General features: G+C 48.6%; 8 protein-coding genes across 8 annotated transcripts; all 8 read left to right on the top strand.

Annotated features, from left to right (window-relative positions):
* Nucleotides 1-5,712: 5,712 nt before the first annotated feature.
* On the top strand, nucleotides 5,713-6,453 carry TEOVI_000185100 (NUDIX hydrolase 3, putative; the record flags this gene model as incomplete). The annotated part of the gene is made up of 1 exon (XM_067225020.1): nucleotides 5,713-6,453. The coding sequence occupies one exon, from the start codon at nucleotides 5,713-5,715 to the stop codon at nucleotides 6,451-6,453; it is 741 nt and encodes a 246-aa protein (XP_067081121.1).
* Nucleotides 6,454-6,705: 252 nt separating this feature from the next.
* Nucleotides 6,706-7,731, top strand: TEOVI_000185000 (uncharacterized protein; the record flags this gene model as incomplete). The annotated part of the gene is made up of 1 exon (XM_067225019.1): nucleotides 6,706-7,731. The coding sequence occupies one exon, from the start codon at nucleotides 6,706-6,708 to the stop codon at nucleotides 7,729-7,731; it is 1,026 nt and encodes a 341-aa protein (XP_067081120.1).
* Nucleotides 7,732-8,036: 305 nt separating this feature from the next.
* Nucleotides 8,037-8,528, top strand: TEOVI_000184900 (calmodulin, putative; the record flags this gene model as incomplete). Its single annotated transcript, XM_067225018.1, has 1 exon — nucleotides 8,037-8,528. The coding sequence occupies one exon, from the start codon at nucleotides 8,037-8,039 to the stop codon at nucleotides 8,526-8,528; it is 492 nt and encodes a 163-aa protein (XP_067081119.1).
* A 351-nt stretch (nucleotides 8,529-8,879) lies between these two features.
* On the top strand, nucleotides 8,880-12,113 carry TEOVI_000184800 (uncharacterized protein; the record flags this gene model as incomplete). Its single annotated transcript, XM_067225017.1, has 1 exon — nucleotides 8,880-12,113. One exon carries the CDS (start codon nucleotides 8,880-8,882, stop codon nucleotides 12,111-12,113), a length of 3,234 nt encoding a protein of 1,077 aa, XP_067081118.1.
* Nucleotides 12,114-12,496: 383 nt separating this feature from the next.
* On the top strand, nucleotides 12,497-13,057 carry TEOVI_000184700 (uncharacterized protein; the record flags this gene model as incomplete). The annotated part of the gene is made up of 1 exon (XM_067225016.1): nucleotides 12,497-13,057. The coding sequence occupies one exon, from the start codon at nucleotides 12,497-12,499 to the stop codon at nucleotides 13,055-13,057; it is 561 nt and encodes a 186-aa protein (XP_067081117.1).
* A 2,699-nt stretch (nucleotides 13,058-15,756) lies between these two features.
* TEOVI_000184600 (uncharacterized protein) lies at nucleotides 15,757-17,049 on the top strand (the record flags this gene model as incomplete). Its single annotated transcript, XM_067225015.1, has 1 exon — nucleotides 15,757-17,049. One exon carries the CDS (start codon nucleotides 15,757-15,759, stop codon nucleotides 17,047-17,049), a length of 1,293 nt encoding a protein of 430 aa, XP_067081116.1.
* A 531-nt stretch (nucleotides 17,050-17,580) lies between these two features.
* TEOVI_000184500 (Protein of unknown function (DUF498/DUF598), putative) lies at nucleotides 17,581-19,470 on the top strand (the record flags this gene model as incomplete). The annotated part of the gene is made up of 1 exon (XM_067225014.1): nucleotides 17,581-19,470. One exon carries the CDS (start codon nucleotides 17,581-17,583, stop codon nucleotides 19,468-19,470), a length of 1,890 nt encoding a protein of 629 aa, XP_067081115.1.
* Nucleotides 19,471-19,821: 351 nt separating this feature from the next.
* Nucleotides 19,822-20,445, top strand: TEOVI_000184400 (tRNA intron endonuclease, catalytic C-terminal domain containing protein, putative; the record flags this gene model as incomplete). Its single annotated transcript, XM_067225013.1, has 1 exon — nucleotides 19,822-20,445. One exon carries the CDS (start codon nucleotides 19,822-19,824, stop codon nucleotides 20,443-20,445), a length of 624 nt encoding a protein of 207 aa, XP_067081114.1.
* Between the last annotated feature and the right edge of the window lie 283 nt (nucleotides 20,446-20,728).

The following is a 20,728-nucleotide window of genomic DNA, read 5'->3' as shown; positions in this document are numbered from 1 at the left end:
GGGGGGGGGGGGTTCGCGCGCCGTACAAGCACATCAAGTGAGTTTATACCGTACTGTGAGGCATCGCCGCGGATCATTACCCGCGCGAAAGAAAAAAAGGTGCAAATGTACCCCATACTCCCCGCTGATGCGAATCTGTTCCACGTGTAAAAAACGGCTCTTGTGTAAATCTTTCTTTGGTTTTGGTAACTCGCTCCCTGTCGATGGGGAAGTCAAGCACCCGTATGTGTCTTGATCTTCTGTGAATAAAAAAGTCGGGTGGTTGCCAGTTTCTGGAAAAGGAAAGTCAACAAGACCCTCCAGCCTCAGGGGCAGCTAGGAGTATCTACATCCTCCCCTTCAGGAGAAAGCGTGCCTTTTTCAGTACCTTCAGAGCGCCGTTGATACCAAGTGGGAATGCCGGAAAGAACACAGGTCCCATTTTACGTGGATCACGGTGGAATACTCGAGTCCTCTCCCGAGTGGAAGGACTTGAGTAAAAAACAGGCCTCCGTGAAAAAAAATGGTAGGTCCTTCATTTGGCGGAAAACACATATGCGGGATAAAGAGGCACAATGTACAATGATTCCTTGGCACAAGAACATTAGAGCGGCACAGTCCTTTAAAGGTTCGCGAGTGACGACACTGCTGAAGAATGGCGCAGGTGTAGTACAGGACTCGCAACAAAATGGAGTGTATGGAAGAGCATCGGTTAGGCTAGCACCAGAAAAATGCCACAAACACACGTTTGCGTGAAAGTATTTGGTATAACCCGCGGCAGCCACGAAATTGGCACCGAACACGTACCACTAGAGGAGACGCGCAGTAGCAGTGGGTGCGTACATAATCTCGCTGAGTTCGGAACTGGGTCCAGTCACACTTCCTGACAATGTGGGCGAGTGTATTGCGCAATTTTGCCTGGAGGCGTACTTCATACCCGCCGGTACAGGGAACACCCGAGAAACTTTCCGAGTTTCAAGTGGTTCTCAGCGGCAAGAACGACCCTCTACGAGGAATTCAATATGCCAAACTGGATCTCGATACTGTGTCTCACAAGTGATCGGCATTAAGTCGAATCCGAAGTAAGCATCGGCACAGATGCTGAAAGGGTCTATCGCCGTGTTCCCCCTACACCACGTGCAAGGAATAAACTTGACAGGACAGCTCACCAACAAAAATACTTCCATAGGCGAAAGAAAATATCTAAGCGTTCCCTCCGATGGCGGGATAAAATGAGTGAGGCCACACCCTTTGCTATTGGAGGTGCAGCAGAGAAAAGGCAATTCTGAAGGGTGTGAATGGACTGTTGCCACATCTTTGGATGTGGGAGGTGGCAAACCTGCAAAATGAGGCGAGGAAATGTTGTCGTGCGAAAGGGAAAACTAGATCGTATATGCAAGATGCAGGGAGTGCTTGGAGAAATGGCCATAAGAAAATGGAAGGAAAAAGCAGCGAAGCTAAGGGTGGAAGAGTTTTGAGCTCAGAGCTTAGTAAATGCTGTGCATGCGCCAAGGCCGCTGAGCGCCCTAGTGGTGGTGCGCGGCGAGCACCGCCAGAAGCAAAAGCAGCAAAGAAATATTGCGGACTTGTGCCTGCTTTGTGCAAAACGCCGTTGCAGGGAGGGGGAAGGAGACTTCCCACCAGCAGTGACGCAAGTAACCGCAGAAGGGTGAAAGTGCAAAATCTACTCGAAAACAATCGAAAGCAAAGGGAACTTGGAAAGCAAAAGTCTACGAAGCAAGAAAACAGCCAATCTAACAGTGAGGTGATGGCGCGACGAAACCAAAATTTCGAGAACTCCATGCCAGAAACAACATCCCCCTGGTTCGATGCCGGATAACATGAGAGAGACACACCTTCTGAGCATCCGAAAATAAAAGCAGTTGTAGATCAGGCGAAAAGGGGGTAGTCACAGAAAGCGAACCAACTTATCCGGTGGTTGACGCCGAGGGGAAAAGGAAAGGGCGGAAGGGATGGAGGATAAATGAGGGGAAAAGCTCCGCCACCTGAAGCATTGGGGGTGGCTAAGTAAAGAGTGGTGACCGAAGAGAAGGGAAAACCATGCAAAATACGGTTGGCACTGCACGCGGTAAGTCCATGCACCGGAACCCGCCCCGTATATCAGGTATAAAAAAATGGACAAATGAAAGGTGAAGATAGTCATGGACAATGCAGAATATTCGTCAGCGAACTTGGTTGTGTGGCCCCCAAACACTCACGCTGCTCAGCGAATCGCGTGGAGATATAAACGCCCTCTCCAGTCGAGCACAGTATAAGCATTGGCTAACGATTTTGACGCAACATGACGGGCGACGTAAGGTTGACCGCTAACTTTTTTTCTGCCAGGCTTCGATGGTCCCAAACGCTGGTGGTACACCGTGTGGGGTGCAGAGTGAATAATGCCACAGCAACTCTACTTCTGTAGTAGAGTCTAACGCGCTTTGGGTGCTAACTCAGCAACAAAGAGTGGTTTTCACATCGGTGCACAAATGGCCTCACCGTTCTCGCCATGTGTGCAAACCCGCCTGGTGGGAAGCTAGTGCTCGCACCAGCTGATGCTGAGATATCGTTGGGTACAACCACATGTGTAGCTGTGAAGAATGGTGAAGGCGCATGCACAGAGTGGTCTATTTACGGGGTGGGGAAAATGTCTACGGATGAGATTTCGGCGCCGGTAATGGAGCTCCTTTCGAAAGACTCGGGGGAACTCCCACGATGAATCCAGCTGCGGTATCCCCTTCAAGCGGTGTGCTGAGGAATGAAGGGGAAAGATAAATGCACACTGAAACGCAATGTTGATGCGAGTCGTCGTGCGAAAAGGGCGATTGCGGCTTCGGACAGGGGGTGGACTTGCGTCCAGTGCGGCCGAGGGCCACGGGGTGGGGGGAAGGCGTCGGTGCCCTCCCTCGGCGACAGCTACGCCCCTTTGCTGTTTGCTATGCAGAAGTATCCGAAATCCTTGCGCCCGCCCCGGGCGTATGGCTTTCCACGGGTTCCTATTCAAAGGGGTTCTAGCTGATTAAAAGGTTAATTGCTAGATTATTTATTTACGTCGCGGTCCCGTTGTTATGGTGGAGTGGCTTTACCATTGATGCTGAAGGTTCGATTACCACTTTTCCCTCTTTTTTATTCACCTTCCGGCACCTGCTTTGTGTTGTGGAAAGGAAGCCCGGCGGGATTTGCGGAGGGTGCGCCGTTTGTCCGAATCTGATTTGGTTTCGTGAGTTTGGTAATCTCGGGAACACAATAGACACTACTGTTGGAGGATAGTGTTCCTCATTTCTTCGTTCATCTCGAGAGGCACGCTTCCGCTCGTTGAAAACACGCGATCGTAGCGGGGCCTCGGATGCGGCGTTCCAGGTGAATGTGGGGAAATCCGGCACCGCCTCTGCGAAAAAGTTGCAGCCATGGCCCCTTGTCCTGAACGATATCTCTCGGGCGAGTAGAAAACTGTGGCGTCGCTTGCGCGGCATCACCTACCGACGGTCCCAATTACCTCGACGCCGGTGCGGGCTCAAGATACCGGCGGTGCGAGCGAGCCGCCCCCCTGGTGGGTGTTGTCGCGGCTTCGGTGTTCGCACGGCGGGGCTGTGGCTGAGCGGTGCTGCTTGTGCTGTTGCGTTGGCTGTCACCCCCTCCCCGTGGGGCGTGGGGCGTGGGGCGCCACTGGGCGTTTCTGTTGCATTACTGCTTGATCTTTTTTAAAAAGTTATCGTGATGGTTGCCGCATAGGCTTTTGTGTCAACACAAATAAACGCTTTTGAGCATTCCTTTTTGTCCTTTGTGCAGCTCGGCTATGTTCAGGTGTCTCAAAGTTCCGGTGAACTCCCATCGGCAGCTTTGCGTAGCGCATCAAGTGTCTATTAAGGCAATGCGTGACACGTCTGCGGGGTTAATGTTTGTTAACAGTACCCTTCCGTATTTCGCACTCTTCACTGATGGTTGTCCTCGTGTTTTTAATGTTTTTTGTTCGTTACAAGACCCCTACCGCAACTGACCTGCGGGGCGTTGCGTGATGTTCTCACGTTAACGAACCCTGAGGGTGACATGGGTTATCACCCCTTTAGATGTTTATCTCTTCTACAGGACCTCTCTGATGGCGGAAGCTTGCAAAAGGAGTTTGCTTTGGTTTTAGTATAGCTGGCGCGTGCGCGTTACAAGTGGCCGGTCTAACGGTTTTACGGCTTAATTATTATGCCACTGGGCCTGCACTTAGAGATTCGCGATTCTACATTTTTAAAAGTTAGGGATGCAGAGGGATAAGAATAATTTAGAAAAGCTCCAAGTGTTTTGCAGGTGGTTGTTCTCGCCCGACTCTTACTATCACTATACATATACACGTAAGTTTATACGGGGGTGACATCTGGTTCGCTTAGTTTGTTTCGCTTTTTATTTTCAATTGTTTTGTCATCCCTTGCGGACATGCGGTGTACACCGTCGTCGTTGTCGTCCAATAGGGGAGGTGTTCGGGTACTTTTTTTACTTGCTGTTAGACTTGTTGCCGATGCTGGATGTGAAAGGCTTGGGACATCTCAACTTTTCCGTATGGTTGGACATTTTATATATTTTTTTGTTGAAACTTTTTAAAAGTAGATGAAATGTTTTTTCTTTCGTTTTTTAAATCCCCCTTCCCTAATGATAGAGGTGCCGTTTGTTTGTTCTTGTAAGTTACCGTCTTATTAGGCTGACGTGGTACGTCCAAGTAGTAGTGTTTGCATAATCCATTTTGGCCTGTGCTTTGTGTTTGATGGTGGGGTAGGTGTTCAGACGGTTGTATATACTGCCGCGTCAGGGACCAATTTAGCTGCTTTTTACTGGTAGTGGACTTTCATTTAGTTGCTTCTACGTGTAGTTACGTGCTTGTAGGGTTCTGTTGTCTTGCCTTGTGGAGTACTTTCCTCGCCAGAGATGTCACTTGATAAATAATTAAATATATATACTCTTGTAATATATCGTTTTCATTTGATTCACATAAATATAGTTACCGTCGTTACCTATGAGTTAGTATCAACCCGTGGATATTTCATACCCCTCCCATTTATTGTGAATTATTATTGCCCTGCGTTTTGCAGGGAGGGGTTTAGTGCTGGGACACGTTGCTTCAAGTCAGATATATAATTTGTAATATAAGTACTTATTATGGATATTTGATAAGAAAAAGATATCCATTTCCCCATATTTTCTTTTCTGGGTGTCACCCTTTGTTGCTGTTACGTAAGTTGAGACCGCTGCACCGATTATTCTTCTTTCGTGTTTGTAGCTGCATTTCATGGTACCAAGGCAAACATCTTCCTTTTTTTTAAATCCAGCGTCCTGTTGTGTCTTTCTGGGGTGTTATACACAAAAGGCAGGATTTGTACTGCATAATGACTGGGCACCCAAGGATTGGGGAAGGTAATTCGTTTTTTTTTTTGCAGGACGAAGTTTTCTTTATTGATTAAATATGTAGCATTGAGTATGTGGGATGTTGAAGAAGCTTAACGAACAGTCGCTGCATAAAACCCCTGGGGAAGGAGGATGGTGGGGGGGGGGCTCTGCAAAAGATACTGTGCTCGAAAATTTGTTCTTTTACTACCGATAGGTTACATGACAATTTTTTGTCCTTTTTTGTGTACCGAATCTTCGTTCTGATACTGAGTTTACATGATTTAACTTTTTTCCACCTTATTTTTCAATAACTTATTTACTTGTATTCTCCTCTTTAGATGCGTGTTACATAGAGCCATATAACGCATGAGGGACCGCTATATCAGAGTTGGGTTGAATGTTTTACAGGAACGGAAGTACCTGAGACTTTGTGAAATCACTTACACTGCGGAGAAGAATGGAACGCCAGAAGGAGCCCGAGAAGTGGGTGATATTTCTGCAAGTAAATGGGAGTTAGTTCAGAGGACCACCAGACAAGTTCCGTTGGATAGGTACCAGAGAACGCCCGCACCTCTGGCTGTTGATAGCACTGAAATCTGTGCTTTTCTTTCTCGCGGCAATGAAAGTTTTCTGATCCTTGTTGCGCAATATCGCCCACCCCTCGATGCTGTTGTCATCGAGTTCCCCGCAGGGTTAATTGACCCCGGGGAAGATGCGAAAGTGGCGGCCTTGAGGGAGCTTAAAGAAGAAACAGGATATTCCGCCTGTGTGGAAGATGTCTTTGATGTCTCTGATGCTGTTTGTCTTGAACCAGGTTTATCGGACTCTTGCTGCCAGTTTGTTAAAATACGTGTGGACGGAGATTCAAAAATCAACTGTAAACCACAACCTCAGCTAGACGACGGGGAGGACATCGATGTCATTTTGCTCCCACTAAAGTTAGGGAAAAATGTCGAAAGCGACGTTACACCCACTAAGATGTTGAAGCGCCTGGTTGCCCAAAAGGAAGGAATGAATAATCGTACGATAGTCGATGCGCGACTGTATATGTTTTTGGAGGGCCTTTCTTTCTTTAAGCATACGAGTCTGAAAATAGCAACTCTCTGACCACTGCACTCAAATTTGTATCTTTTTTTTTTGCTCGTAGTAGAATCTTTTCACTTACCGCTATGAAGCAGCTCATACAAGAAACGGTTTAAAAGAAGTGACACACAGCATACCGCCGTATTTTCATTTACCCACAGTTCCTCTGACAAGTTCCCTCTTTTTCGCCATTGTATAGTTTTGTTTCACCACCCTCTTCTGGTGGTTTATCAGTATGTTAGGTGAATAATTCGTCAACAGGACGAGTAGCCAGAAATGTTAAACATATTGTCGTACTCAAAGTTATTTTCGTCATGTGGGAGGCAGGCTGTAACGTGCCCAAAAGGCTGTAACTCGTACCGCCACGTTTCAACAGGTTCAGATGAATGCTTGTTTACTGACGGAAGAGCGTCAATGGGCAGAGAGTTTACTCTACAGCCAGTGGAAATGGAGCCAGTTTTCAAAGTGCATCGTCCTTATTCATCATCCAATTGTGACAACCCAATAAGCGAGGACGATCTGCCATATGAATGTGGCGCTTCGAGCGACTGTAACACACGAAGTAGTACTCTCAGAGAAAGGGCGGTATGCGACGAACCTCTCGCGAAAGGCCTTCAAAACACAACTGCTTCAACTCCCTATCGTGTGTCGTGGTACGAACGTGGAGCCGTTAGTCCCTCGAAGCGGTTCGTGTACTGGGCGTTTCGTCGGCTTTGGGATCTTCCACCAGACGCCAGAGAATACTATCGTCGCATGCTCTACCAGGAAGTTAGAGCGGCTCGTTATGTTAACCAGACGTGGGATTGCTTCATGATGGTTGTGGATGGATACCGGAAGGGGAAATGGATTCTTAAGAAATACGGTATCAAAATTGATGAAGGTCTTATTCCAAAACCCTATAATAACTTCTGGGAGGAAACGACTCACGAGGAGCGTGTTTGGGCACACCGAAGATCACATCAAATGAAAGATCTTCAGGCCCTCCAAAGGGAAGATGATAATTTAGTATTTGGTGCTCACATTATGGATCGACGAGAGGTAACGTATGGGTCTGTGAAGAATTTGCAGACGGGTATGCAAGGAGGTACTCCTGTACACGCGCACGATTTGCCGGCTCCTTTTGAAGCCGACGTGAAGATGTCATTGCATGAAGAAGACATCAGTAGTGCTCTGATGTCCAGCATTGAGGACGACAAACTGTGGAACCCTGTGCTCCGCTCGCGTGTTCACAACAAACTCGCAAGAGATGAAGCTGAGCTGTATGGATTCGAAGATGAAGACGATGGTGATGACCGTTCTTGAGTTTTATGTTAGTATTTCAATAACTAAGGTAAGGGTTTGGCCTTCAGTGCGGCTTGCACTTGCATGCGTGCATTTGACGCATAACATAGTCGTTTTTTTGTTATGATGTGTTTGACTCACTGTTTCTCATTTTAGTGTCACTCTCTGCTTTTTTGTGCACCACTGTGGGAGTTTGAGAGAAATTTGAGCAAAAGATTATTTATTCCAATTGGCCTTTAAAAAAAAATCTTTAAATATGCAAATAGGGCAAACCGTGGCAGCTATATATAAAGGGAAAGAGCTGCGTTTTCTTTTTTGTAGTGGTGATGGCGGACCTCTTAACGGTAGAGCAAATCACCGAACTGAAGGAAGCATTCGCTGTTTTCGACACAGATTGCGATGGCAACATTACTGTTGATGATCTTTCTAATGTTTTCGCGGCAATTGGACAGAAAGTTTCCCGGGAAAAACTGCAGATGATGATGAACGAAGCAGACTTAGACTCAAATGGTGTGATTGATTTCCCGGAGTTTCTTACCCTTGTCGCTACGAAACTAAATGACCCGGAGGAAAAAGAGCTCAAATTGCGTCGGGCATTCGAACTTTACGATCTTGGTAACACTGGTTTCATAACTACAACCGACTTGAGAATCGTGATGGAGCGACTAGGTTGTTACCTTACTCCGGAAAAGGCGTTCGAGATGATAAATGAAGCGGATTTAGACGGAGATGGTCGACTAAGTTACGAGGAGTTCAGACGAGTTATGGTCGAAGATAGTGGATCCATACCGAAGAAGGAAGCGTTTTCAACCGATTAATTGGGTAGCGAAGATTGTTTTTGCTATAGAGGAACAGGGTATACATGTAGAGTTGAAAGTGCGACTGGATACGAGAGTCCCCAGAGAGTTTCATTTTTCGTTACTCGCGCCTTTTTCACTACTATGTAGCATGGGTGCAACCTTCCTATGTTAAAACAGATGTTATATATACCTTTATGCATATTTCTGTTAGACAAATGAATTATTGTGTCACTATTGTTATTCTGACCGTTATTTGTATGAGCAAGTGTGCATGTGTTTGCTTTATCTCCCTTTTGTTGTTTAATTACCTTGCATATCTTTTCTCATTTTTTTTATTTAGTTGGTGCGGGGGATCGGTTAGAATTTAGCATGGAACGGTTGATGGAGGGAAGTGAAAATGTGAAAGAGGCGTTGTTGCAATGCATAGCAAAGTCTGACACATGCGCCGCGGATGGCGTCCTGCCGCTTCTTCGAACATTTTCCCGTCCGGTGTCAAAGACCCCCTTCTTTGATGTGCAGGTAGAAACAGAGCATGCATGGCCCTCCTCTAACTTACTCAACGGCGGGGGCCGTTGCAAGGTTCATTACCGAAATGGCGCCCACCTCGTGTCGAGCGGTAACAGACTTCTAGTTGTTCGACAAGATAACCACTTCTATTTCCCCCCGTGGGGTAGTCTTATTCAAGACGCGTACATCCAACGATGCGGCGCGGACAAGAGATCACTTATTATTGTCGGACTTGCAAACGGGATTCACGCCGCTCTGTTGCAAGAAGAATCACCACCTGTAGTACTGGACGATATTTTCATTGAAACAGGACGGTCGGTTGAAAAAATTGTTTCGTTTGAGAATGGCAAGTTAACACTATGCTATGGCAACGCGCAAGTGGAAAGCTGTCGTTTAGTTTTCAGAGGTGATAAAGTGTCAGAAATGGTTTTGTCATTGAACCAGCGCCCGCGACGAATTTACGATGCTGTGATTTCTCTATGGGACACGAAACGTTACCAAGATAGTGCGTACGATCCTTACCGGGGGAACCTCTTTGTATTGTCGAATACCGATCTGGCTGTGTGGAAGCGCACTCTAACAGGCGAGTTTGTGGTGGCCGGTTCTGTGGCTGTTCTGAGAAATACAGTCACAGTGCTTGCCAGCTTTGAGACGTCTCATCACGCTGTCCTGATTGCCGCCGATGGGGGTCGGCAGCCTGTGCTTCTCGACGAAGCCCCTGCAGCTGGAGGTGGTACTGCATGTGTTAATGTCCGTCTAGCTTCTTCCCGTCCTCTACCCTCGGGTCTCCATGTTGAAGATATCCGGTTTGCCTGTCGGGACACAAATGGCACCACTCTACTTTATGACGCACTAACTCATCTTCTAATCTTAATCACTACAAACTGCGCCGTATACGAGGGTGTGTATGACGAGATGGAACTAGTGTCAACTTTTCAGTTGGACGGGCCAATCACGGGTATTGGTTACGTCAGTGAGTCTGTGAGGTTCGGCACGTCTTTTGTTGTGTACGGAGGAAGTGGAATTCAGTGCCGCATTGGTGCACTACCGATTGGACTCGTCACAGCAAATCTCTTGAAACTTGGTAACCCCCACGATGAAATCTTTTCCTCGCTGCTAAAACTGGGGGGAAGACGTGGAATGGAGGCCCTTGTTGGAGCTAACTTAGCTGGCGTGCCAGCAGAGACGTTGGCTCCCCTGCTAGGACAGTTCTTGCACCCTTTTCCTCAGAGTAACAATATGCGGGTGGCCCCTGGAGCGGAGGGACTCTTATATCTCGTCCATCGTCAGATTGTGGTAGCGGAGAGGTTGTGGACTTCGCCCTTTTCGTGGGACTTGGCGCTCAGATTGGAGGGCGCAGTGAAGCTTATGGAGGAATGGCGAGGGTCGATAGAGTCGCTATTACGTTTAAATGGCTGGCTTGATTACCCAGTGCAGCATATGGGTTTGGTGTGGCAAGGTTTTGTGGTGAGCTCTCCCCAGGCATTCACCACGCGCACCGCTATTAACACTCAAGCTTTATTCCTTTATACACTCCTAAAGGGCTTGGGAGATGCGTGCATCATCTGTAAACTTTATTGTATGCTGTTGACCGCGTGTGGTGAAGAGGCGCTGTCCATGGCTTCATCAATCGGAAATCAAATGGGTTTGGAACATATCGTGTGGCGCTGTGACACAGATGCAATAATAAGTGAATTCTGTACCACCGCGCTTGCATGCAATGGGGCAAATACCCTGGCCCAGCTTGAAGCTATGAAACACGCACTGCCTGTGAAGGCCCAGCATGCAATAAGTGTTCATTCACTTATCATGAAGGGGAATGCAGATGAGGCACTCACGTACGCGTGTGACAACATTGTATCGCTTCGAGATGAGCAAATGGTTAGCTACGTAGAGGAGAGATTGAACGTGGCCTTTCCCGATCATATGGTACCAATAAGACTTCTTCTTTGTTGGTTGAGGCACGACAAAAGCTCCATAGGTGAACTTCTATCTTTGCTTGAGCAGAATACAGCTGACGGATCGCCGGAGCAGGTGAAGCGCTGCCTTCGGTTGGTCATGCAGGCTGCTGCACGTAGCCCCGCTCTTTCTCGCGATGTTGTTCACTGGATTGTGGGTCATGCGCTTGAAGATGATCGCTTGATGTGTTTTGCGGAGATAATAGAAGAGTATATTGATGACCTAGGGGAGCCGCAAACACTTCCGGCGCTTTTTTATTCGTGTTGGAAGGATCGGCTGCGTTGTCCTCAGGTGGCCGCTCGCGGGTTTGGCGATATTGCGAAGTCCAAGCAGCGAGTGCTACTTTCCACAAGGCTTCGCTGCATAAATCTGGCACTCGAGTATGGCCCGACGGATTCCGATCGCTTGACTTACGTACTTCTGTTAGTGCAGGATGAATTAGTGAAAGTGATTGAGAGGACAGGGCAAAGTTTTAACTACAATAGTTCTTCAAAATTGCCTAGGCAAGAAACACAATCCCACGTGGATGAGCTGCGCCATTTTTATGTGGTGGAAAGTCGGCTGTTTGAGTTGGCTGGCGTGTACAGGAGGAACGGTGGGGCCAAGGTCCAGATGGACATACTGAAGATGCACCCGGAGACTCCCGAGAGAGTCACCGTGCAAGTGCTACATGACTTGCTGGCAAGCCTTGTTCACGAAGGGGGCCAAGGTGCTTCTGAAGCGGTGCGTTGTATAGTGCGAGAGTACTATGGTGGTTACGCTGCAGGGCTGCCATTGTTGCCTTTTGTCACTTTCTTGGTGCACAATAGAGAGGATCCTGGAACGATTGTGGATACTCTTCGGTCCAGTGGAGTGCCAGCTGCTGTTGTTTTTGATACGTTTCTTCACTGCCTCGACGATCGATGTGATGACACAGTTTTAACCAAGAGTGGAGTCATAACAGCGCTCACGGCAGCAGTGACAAATATGGTGGGGGAGGGCCGCAGTGTTTACGCGACCTATCTTTTGGAACGGATTCACAAGCTGCTAGAGAATGAGCACCAGATTGCATTGTTGCGACGAAGTGATGTGGAACAGCTGCAAAATGCGGAGGCAGCGATGATGCGCTTTGTCTCATCTTCACAAAGTGTTTCATAGATGGACGCATGGATGGAGAATCTTAATTTCAAGAAAGATTATAAGGAAAGGGGGAACTATTACATCAAGGCCCGGGACGGATTGAGTACACGAAGGTGTATTGTAGGTAAAAGAGGCCCAAAACGTGTGACGGGCAATAGGGGTGCCGTTTGTTACGTTCGACTTCCCCCCTTTCTGTGCTTACACACACAAAGTAGTTCCATTGTTTGCTCCCTAAGAGTCTACGGGCTTGGGGTTTGCGGTGTAAGATCTTTTTTTGGTGTCGTTGATTAGCTCTTGCACTGTTTTCCCTTTTTTTTTTTTGCCTTTCCACTATCTCATAGTACTGGTGCGCTTCTAGAGAGCGCTCCCTCGGCACACGCAGGGCGGTGGGACAGCCTAGGATGGCGATCGCTAGGACCACGGTGACGACGGTGCTTGATGGCCTTTACTTCGCCGACCGGGCAGTCAAGATGACGCACGCTGCCCATCGTGGTTGTTCTTTTGTCTGCACACCAGCGCTCCTTGCTTGCACCTGCCCGGGTACCTCAGTCGCGGTGCGCCTCACCCCCTTGAGTACCGGTCGTCCCCCGCTTGCGAGGATGGAGTTGCTTGGTCAGTGCGCCGTCTCACTGTTCCGCGCGCAACGGCTCGCCTTCCATTGTGCAGGGGAGGAGGGTCGGGCCCAGATGCACGAATTAACTCTTAAGCGTGGGGACGTTATCGCTGTCCTCGGTGGTTGTGAGTTGGATCGTGATTGGGGATCTGTCGAGCGTACTCTCAAAAGTGTTGCACACGCAGATCTTGAGTATATGGCCGAGGAGATGCTTCTTGAACTCGGTAGGGGAACGAGACGGACTGGAGGGGGAAACGGTGAGGTTGTTAGCAACAGCACGTGTGTAATGACGGTGGTGCAGGACAGGCCTTCAGGGCTGTTGCCACAACCCCCGTCATGCTTGGGATGACCCTGGGTGTTGGTGTGGTATTAAAGTTGATTGTGTTATACCCCTGAGAAACCGTTTTGCGAAGAGTGAGATACAGGTGGGGAGCGTATGCCGACGTTGCCTCCGTGCCGTCGAGGACGTCGGAGAGGTGGTTCCTAGTGAAAGAAGAAAAGAAAGCGAGCGTATTTAAGTGGGAAGGTGAGGGGTTAGACGAGGCATGGTCGGGATAGGGGTACGTAACCCTACTTCCGTCATGCGTTACCCTCGGGTGTTTGGAATTATGTGTCCTTTATTTCCCCACTGATACGTTCATCAAATACGGGACGGCCCCATTTTGGTTTGCTACTTGTCGTTTGGCAGGTGCGTTCAGATAGTTCTCAGGATACCACCACCGTTCAGTGCTGTAGCTATTTCACGGTTTCCCACGCTCGATGTACCTTTTTCCGTTCGATTATCATAAAAGCAGTAGCAATCTCCGTTAGTACTTTCTCCTTTTTTTTCACCCCTTTTCATTTATTACTATTGTTTTTGAATATGTTGTGTTGAATTGCTTCCCGCTCATTTCGCCCTCTTCCTATGTCTCTGAAGAGACTATTGGAATGGGTGGCTTTGTGGAGTTACTTTTCAAGAAACAGTAATCCCCTGAGGTGGGAGGGCTCTTGTTTAGCTCTGCCCAAACCAGTGCCCCCAGGACATATACATATATATTTGTTTATTTATATGTAGGGAACAAAAGAAGTGAGTGTGATGAGGAGGGGAGCCCACTCTGTAGTCCGTTTGTGCCACCTGTGGGGGAATCGAGAAGCGCAAAGGGGGAGGGGGCAACTTCCCATGGAGAGGGATGTTCCTATTGACGACCTACTTTTTTTTTTTCCGGTTGCCAGTAGGTAAAGAAGTCAGTGGAATGTTTGCGTGCTTGTATGGTGTAGTTCAACTTTTTTTTTCTTCCGTGCTGCTGATTTCTACCTTTTTTCTTTACCATATTTACCTATGCTAACGACGCGCGAAGGTGCGGTACTTCCCCTTCACATGTTTTCGGCCAACCCCTTTTTCCTTTCTTGTCTTTGAATGGTGCCTGCACTTAGGCAACGTGGCGTATATTTGTTGTGGCCACTGCAATTGAGCTAGAAGAGTTTTTTATATCCATATTTTCCAAGAGTCGAAATATGCCGGATGGTAACGAGGGAATGGTAGTGCAAGTGGTAACAGGGAAAAGGAAGGTGGATGACGATTTCAGAACTTCTTTTTAGTAACTGCAATACCGGCGCACAGTGTTTTTAAAAAATATATATATATATATATATCTGCCTATTTATGCGTGTAAATATATCAATTTACTTTTGTGCTGTCGGATATTTGCCATGGGACTGCAGGCACCTTTTTTTTAAGTACCACCCTCTTTTTTTTTTTTGCGCCGATGCCTGTATTCACTGCCGCGATCGCATTTTTATAATTACACCAACAAAAAATTGCGCATGTATGTACGTGCATGTGTGTGTGTGAATGAGGATACGTGAGGTTTTATAGATAAATGAAGGGATCACCGGACAGTCAAGCAAATAAGAAGGAACGGCCAGAAGCGATTGATGTGAAATGGAAGAGTTGAAAATATGGAGAGGGCGCGGCATGGAGGTGCGTTTGGGGAGGGGGAGGTGGGAGTAGAGGGACACCAGGAGTTTGAGCGCTTGCCTTTCCGTGCTTTTAAAAAAAAAAGAAATAAGTTTGTATTTTATATTCTCTGCCCCAGTTTGGGTCTGCCTATGAAAGAGCACGTTGACGTCATTGGTCGGAACCCTTTTACTGTTGCTGTCCTTGGAGGGCAATGTACGCGTGGGAAAGGTGAAGCAACCAAACAACAAAGGTATCCCGCTTGAACAGGTCAAGTTTAAGAGCCAAGAAAATGGTGTTTTGTGCGCTTTTAAAGTTGCTTTCACAAAAAAGGATATGGACCATAAGAGGCCAAGCTAAGGAGCAAGGAAAGAGTTACGGCAGTTCTACAGCCGTACTGGGTGGGGTTGTTAAAGTTGATTGGGAAGAGATATGAGGGATGGTGCCAGTGTGTGTACTTGTGCAGCGGTTGTGTAGCAGGAGGGGGATGCGGTTATGTGAATAGTCGTTTATTTGGCTGTATATGTGTCTGAACTCCTTTTCCCCTCTTAACTTTTTTTAAAAATTGTAGGTAACTGCGCCGATTACTTGGCGGAAACCCGCTTGGCACTCTTGGGGTGCACAGACCTTTACACTGAGATACATGCAAGTTGCTCAGCCTCTCTTCTTAATCTGCGGATGTGCAGATTGGGTTTATGTAAGCAACTTGGTAGTTTGTTGAGGGCCCCTGTTTCTTTCACTGCGGCTCCTGGCCGCGACTGCGCTGCCACGGGTTCGTTCTGCAGCGTGCCTATCGTTGCTCGCGAATTATTTCTTTCCTTCTCTAAGAGGGAAGAGTTGAATGACGAAGGGGGAGGGGCTGAAGTTCCCCTTTAGGCGCTGCACATCCACTGACTTTTTATTATCCATGTCATTTGGCGTTATTTCTGTTCACCTATTTGTTTTTTTTTTATGTAGCTAGCGGAGAACTTGGCGCGGAGTCACACATCGCGTTGCTGTACGTTGTGAGGCGACGCGGCCAGAGTTGTAGGGACACCGTAACTAGCGGTGACGCGATAACTACACGCGGTTGCGGCGGTGAGAGTAGTGAATAGAAGCTTAGTTAGTGCGATATGAGCTCACCGTACCAACGAAAGATCACGATAAGTGCAGGTGAGGAATGCACTCTCTCTGGGAGCTGCGTTGTGGGGTTGCAACTGCTGTCTGGAGTAGTTGAAGTTGCCGGTGTGCTCCTCAAGGCTAAAGAACCCCCTACCTTTCGTCTTTTAACGGATCGGTACTCGCTTGTGATGTACACCTTAGAAGGTGGTTGCGTACTCGCTACGTCAACCAAGCAGTTCGAGGTTTCAAAGGCTGCTACGGGCATGGCATCCGTTGGGCAGTTGTGTCGTGGTGCCCTTGCTACTGTGACTCGAAGTAAGGTGCTCGTCATTGGACGTCGTGCTAGTGGTAAAACTTTAACAGCGCACACAATTTGCAACATACTCCGCGAGGATGCTTCTGCAGTGGAACTGGGGGCAGCGTCCACGTCCGTATTCTTGATGGACCTTAACGCCGAGTCCAACTCCATCTATGCGCCTGGGTGCATTTCAACTGTGCTTGTAGAGCACATACTGTGGCCCGACACTTCCGCCTCCCCAACGTTGTTGCCATTTTCACTTTTTGTTGGTGAAACAGCCCCTCCTGGCAATGAAAGTGTTGCTTCGTTTCTTTCTTTTGTGGAGCAACTGAACGAGTGCACCGATGCGCTAATAGGTGCGGCCAACACTGAGCGGGCCCACGTTGTAATAGACGCGCCCTCTCCACAGGAGGGGGTGATGGAGGGTGTATATTTTCGCAGACTTGTTGAATTACTGCGGCCTACGCATGTTGTCATGGTTAGTACGCAGGGTGAATCGGACCTGTGTTCCAATGTTCTGCAAGAGGACATACAACGTGTGCTTCCTGAATGTGATGTTTCCTACGTGGCGCCTGTGTCTCAGCGGTGCAACAGTTCAGTGCGGGAGCAACGCCTCTGCGGGTACTTTTCAGGAAATCCCCAGTGTCCACTTGCTTGCGCAAAAATTGTACTTCCCCTTGCGCAAGTGCAGCTTGTACGGTATGTAAGGTCCGAGAGCGGAGTAACCTGCAGCAAGGTAACACCTTCAGCAACTATTATAGGCTGTATATGCGCGGTTTCACATGCTGAGGTGATTGAGGAGGTACCCTTAGCCCCCATAGCTGGATTGCTACTGCTCTTTGCTATCGACGAGGAGCATGAGGAGCTGGTCGCGGTCGTTCCGGCTTCGGAGCCGCTTCCTCGACGATTTTTGATTCTCCCGAACGAACCGACACGGTCGTGTCCTCCTTCCGCTCTTTTTTCCGGGGAGGTTGCGGCCCACGTAGAGGAAGCGGTGGCGATATAACCAGCTGGTAAGGTGAAGACAGGGAGTGGAGGCAACACGAGGTTTCAGCGAAAACCAACAACAAAAATACACATCTGTAGTGATGTGCAGAGCGTACAGGTAAAAGGAATCACCACGTCGGTTCCTTTCTTTTTCACATCTGGGTACCAAATGGAAGTCCAGAAATAATATTGTTTTAACTGCTTCTTCTAAAACTCTGTTTTTAGCGGCTCCGTTATCTTGTCTTCAACAAATCCCCCCAGTCCGTGGCTATTTATTCCAGGTACCCCTTCTTTTTTTTTTCACTTTGTACGTGGTTAAATTTAATCTCCTTGCTCCCAATTTGCACACCTTATTCTCCATGGTCTCATCCTTCTCTGCGGTTGTAAGAGTGGGTGGTGGGGGGTTTCCGAAGTAGGAGTGACGGCCGTGTGAGTGAAGGAGAAGGAGGTGTCCGCGCGTACACACGAATACGCAGGCGAGAAGCTGCCACACAATCTTTAGCAAAGAGCGGTGCAGTGTCTCCCAGTGAAACAGCAGCACCACTTATATATGCGCTGCTCTTTGGTTCAGAGAGGTGGTGGGTACTCCAACATTGATTGGAAGACGAGGGCACGGCGCACCGTGCAGCGGTTCGTGCGCCGTTACGTTCCAGATCCTCGTGATGATCCATTGACAGAGGTCCCAATGAATGAGGAGACTTACAAGAAGACGTATTTGCAGCAGGAGGGTGGTGTCCGTGTAGGGATACGCCCCGGTCAGTTGGTTGAGGATTACATGGCGGAGCGTGACAAGAAATGGCTGGAAGGGCAGCGGCTGACCACCGGACGACTTGTGGAGGAGCAGAAGCTACCAACCACTAGCGACGGTCAGCTTTTTTATGGGACAGGGACACGTGAGACGTATATGGATGTGGGGACCGCCAATAAACATGTGAAGCCTCCTAAGCCTAGCGATTATGAATCAGACGAGGAGTTGATCTTGATGCGGCGCCAATTGCAGGTGGAGAACGAAGCAGAATACCGTAAGTTCGTTGCGGAGACAAAGCGGGCGGAGATAAAAATGGAGGAGACGCGGAAGCGCCGCCGGCCTCACCCAACTGACCCAACTTATGACCCTTTTAAGATAACCCCCGGTTATCGTCCTCAGGACAGTGCTGCGCTCGCTCAGTGGTTGAAGAGGCAGCGTGAGTCCGGAAAGACGGCGAGCGGCCTCTCGTTACAGACACGGGAGGGCCAGGAGCGGTTTTACAATGAGGAGAAGATGGCCACCCAGTTTCATGCTAACCCATTTTCTGCTCGTATCGAGGAGCCCCGGGGCCTTTCGAGGATGCGCATCACGGCATATACACCGGATAGCATATTTGTAAATGACAAGGAGGTAATCGGTTCTTGCATTGTTACTGATAAGTCGTACTACCACTGGAATGTAAGCAGCTTCGAAGAGGTTAATGAACGTACACTGGCGCTTTTGCTTCACTTGTACCCGGTGCCTGACGTCATATTTCTTGGGACGGGTCGAAATCTTCATTTTATTGATGAGGAGCTGCGCATAGCATTCCAGAAGCGGGGATCTATTATTCACTGCCTCACTACCCCGCAGGCGTGTGGCCACTTCGGCGTGCAGCTGTCTGTTTCGCGTCGTGCTGCACTGGCCGTCATCAACCCAATTCCGACGAACGGTTATGGCACAGAGTGTTTTGGTGATTTTATCGAAAACGATATGTTTTCCCTTTCTGACACGCAGCTGGGCATTCCTCCCATTAAGCAGTTCTCGTCGGCCTTGTTTAAACCGAACAAGGTAGCAGAAAAGTACCGCCATATGCAGGGAACTGGGTTCGGTCCAAAGTACCACCAGCTCAGTGATGGCCGGTTGGTGCGACCGGGAACGAGCGGAACCAAGCTACGACCGTTGATTGAACCTGGCGAGGATGTGCAGTGGGAGACGCTACCGTCGTATTACCATTGGTATCCTAAGGAACATTTGCATGACTATATTGAAAATACTACTATGCGTGAGATTCAGGGCAAACCAACAGGTGATCCGACAGAGCGCCGCCTTCAGCAAGCGCTCCGCGGTGAAAAGTCGGACAAACGTGAGTCACCAACGCCGGATATCGCCCCGTGGGACTCCGCATCGATTCCAATCACGAAGTTTCCACACGAGCGTAATGACGACGAGGTGGTGGTGGAGGATCCTAAGACTGGACGCATCATCGGGATGGACCGTAATACATATGAGCGTTGGCGTGTCATGATGCAGGAGCGGCGCGAGGGAAAACCAGAGAGCGATCCTGTGGAGTATGACCAGGAGCGGTTTGTAACGAACAAAGATGGAGTTGTATTCGACTTATCGAAAGTAAAATATCGGCCCATTTTCGAAGGTCGGTGGAATCCCAGGCGCCCTCAGAGCACGGGTCGGACGAACCCCATCATGGTTTAGTCACCGTGCCGCATGGGCATGAGATCTTCTCACGTCCGCAGTTAGATTTATCTTAGCGTGTAGGAACTCTGTGCTCCTTTTGGTGGTGCGGTTGCACAAAGTGGGCACGAAGTCTACGAGGGTCGTGCTTTATTTCATCATCGGATCTGTTCTGCCCCGCTCTTCTTTTTTCTTGAAGAGGTGTGTGTGTGGGGGGGGGGAAGAGGGGGGTCTGTCGCATGAAAAACGATGTTTCGCTGAAAAAGGACGGTGTTTCCACTTTTCCTCTTTTCACCCAGCCCGTCCACCTCCTTCTTATTTTTATTTATATCTCCCCCCCACCGTGGTGTTTGTTGTTGGAGGCCCACCTTGATGGCTTCTGGTAGTGGTAGAGGAGAGGGAGTTGGAGAGCACCGCCCCAATCCAATTGTTCGCGTAGTTGGTGTCAATGGTCCGCTGTTCGTATGTGAGGACTCGTCGGTCTTGTCAAAGTTTCCGCAGATGTACAAAAAGGACTATTCTGGTCCTCACCTAGGCGTCGAGGAGTTGGAGTACCTGAGTGAGTTCGTTTCTATCGAATTCATCACAGCAGAGGACAGGCAATATTGGGCCTCTCTACGTATGCGACATGAGTTTTCCTGCCGTGTTTACAGACATTTAACAGATAAAATGGGTCTCTTTCTCCGGCACGGGAGCCAGTTTGGTGCGGCCTTCATCGGCTACCGCGATCTAAAAGACCACGGAAATTGTTTGGTGTATTTTGGACCGTTATCCCAACTGTCAGCTACTGCTGCGGCTCGCGTGGCAGCAAGCGTGGGAAAAGAGGCGTGGGTAGTGGAAGAGTTTCCAATTAAGGCGACGGGTTGCCTGTCAGTATCAAAGATTGAAAGTTACTGGGGACCTTCAGGGCAGGGGGGTAATAGTGTCTGTGGAGATAAAGGCGGGAAGTGCGTAAAGAAACGGCGATTAAGTTATACTCCCATTGTTCAATTGTGAAAGTACACCATCCTGCAGCGTTAGTTGCATCCGGGCGGCCCCGCAGTAGTGCTGTTACTTCCACTAACAGATATACACATTCTCTGCACCCTTTTTTTTTAAAAAAAGACCACACCTCCATTGCATACACATCTTTAATTGCACATATTGTTGCCTTTTTTCTGCCTTGTTACTTTACAGAAGCGAGAAGGAAAAGGAAGGACCCACAAGCATCAGCGAAGATGTCTTGCCCCCGTGTGCAATACCGCCGTCGCATGCATTACGCCACGCGTGGCAACCGCAT

Source organism: Trypanosoma equiperdum (assembly GCF_001457755.1).
Source record: "Trypanosoma equiperdum strain OVI genome assembly, contig: ctg_440, whole genome shotgun sequence".
NCBI classification, from domain to species: domain Eukaryota; phylum Euglenozoa; class Kinetoplastea; order Trypanosomatida; family Trypanosomatidae; genus Trypanosoma; species Trypanosoma equiperdum.
Note: the sequence above shows the minus strand (reverse complement) of the source record. Positions and strands in the feature narration are given on the sequence as shown.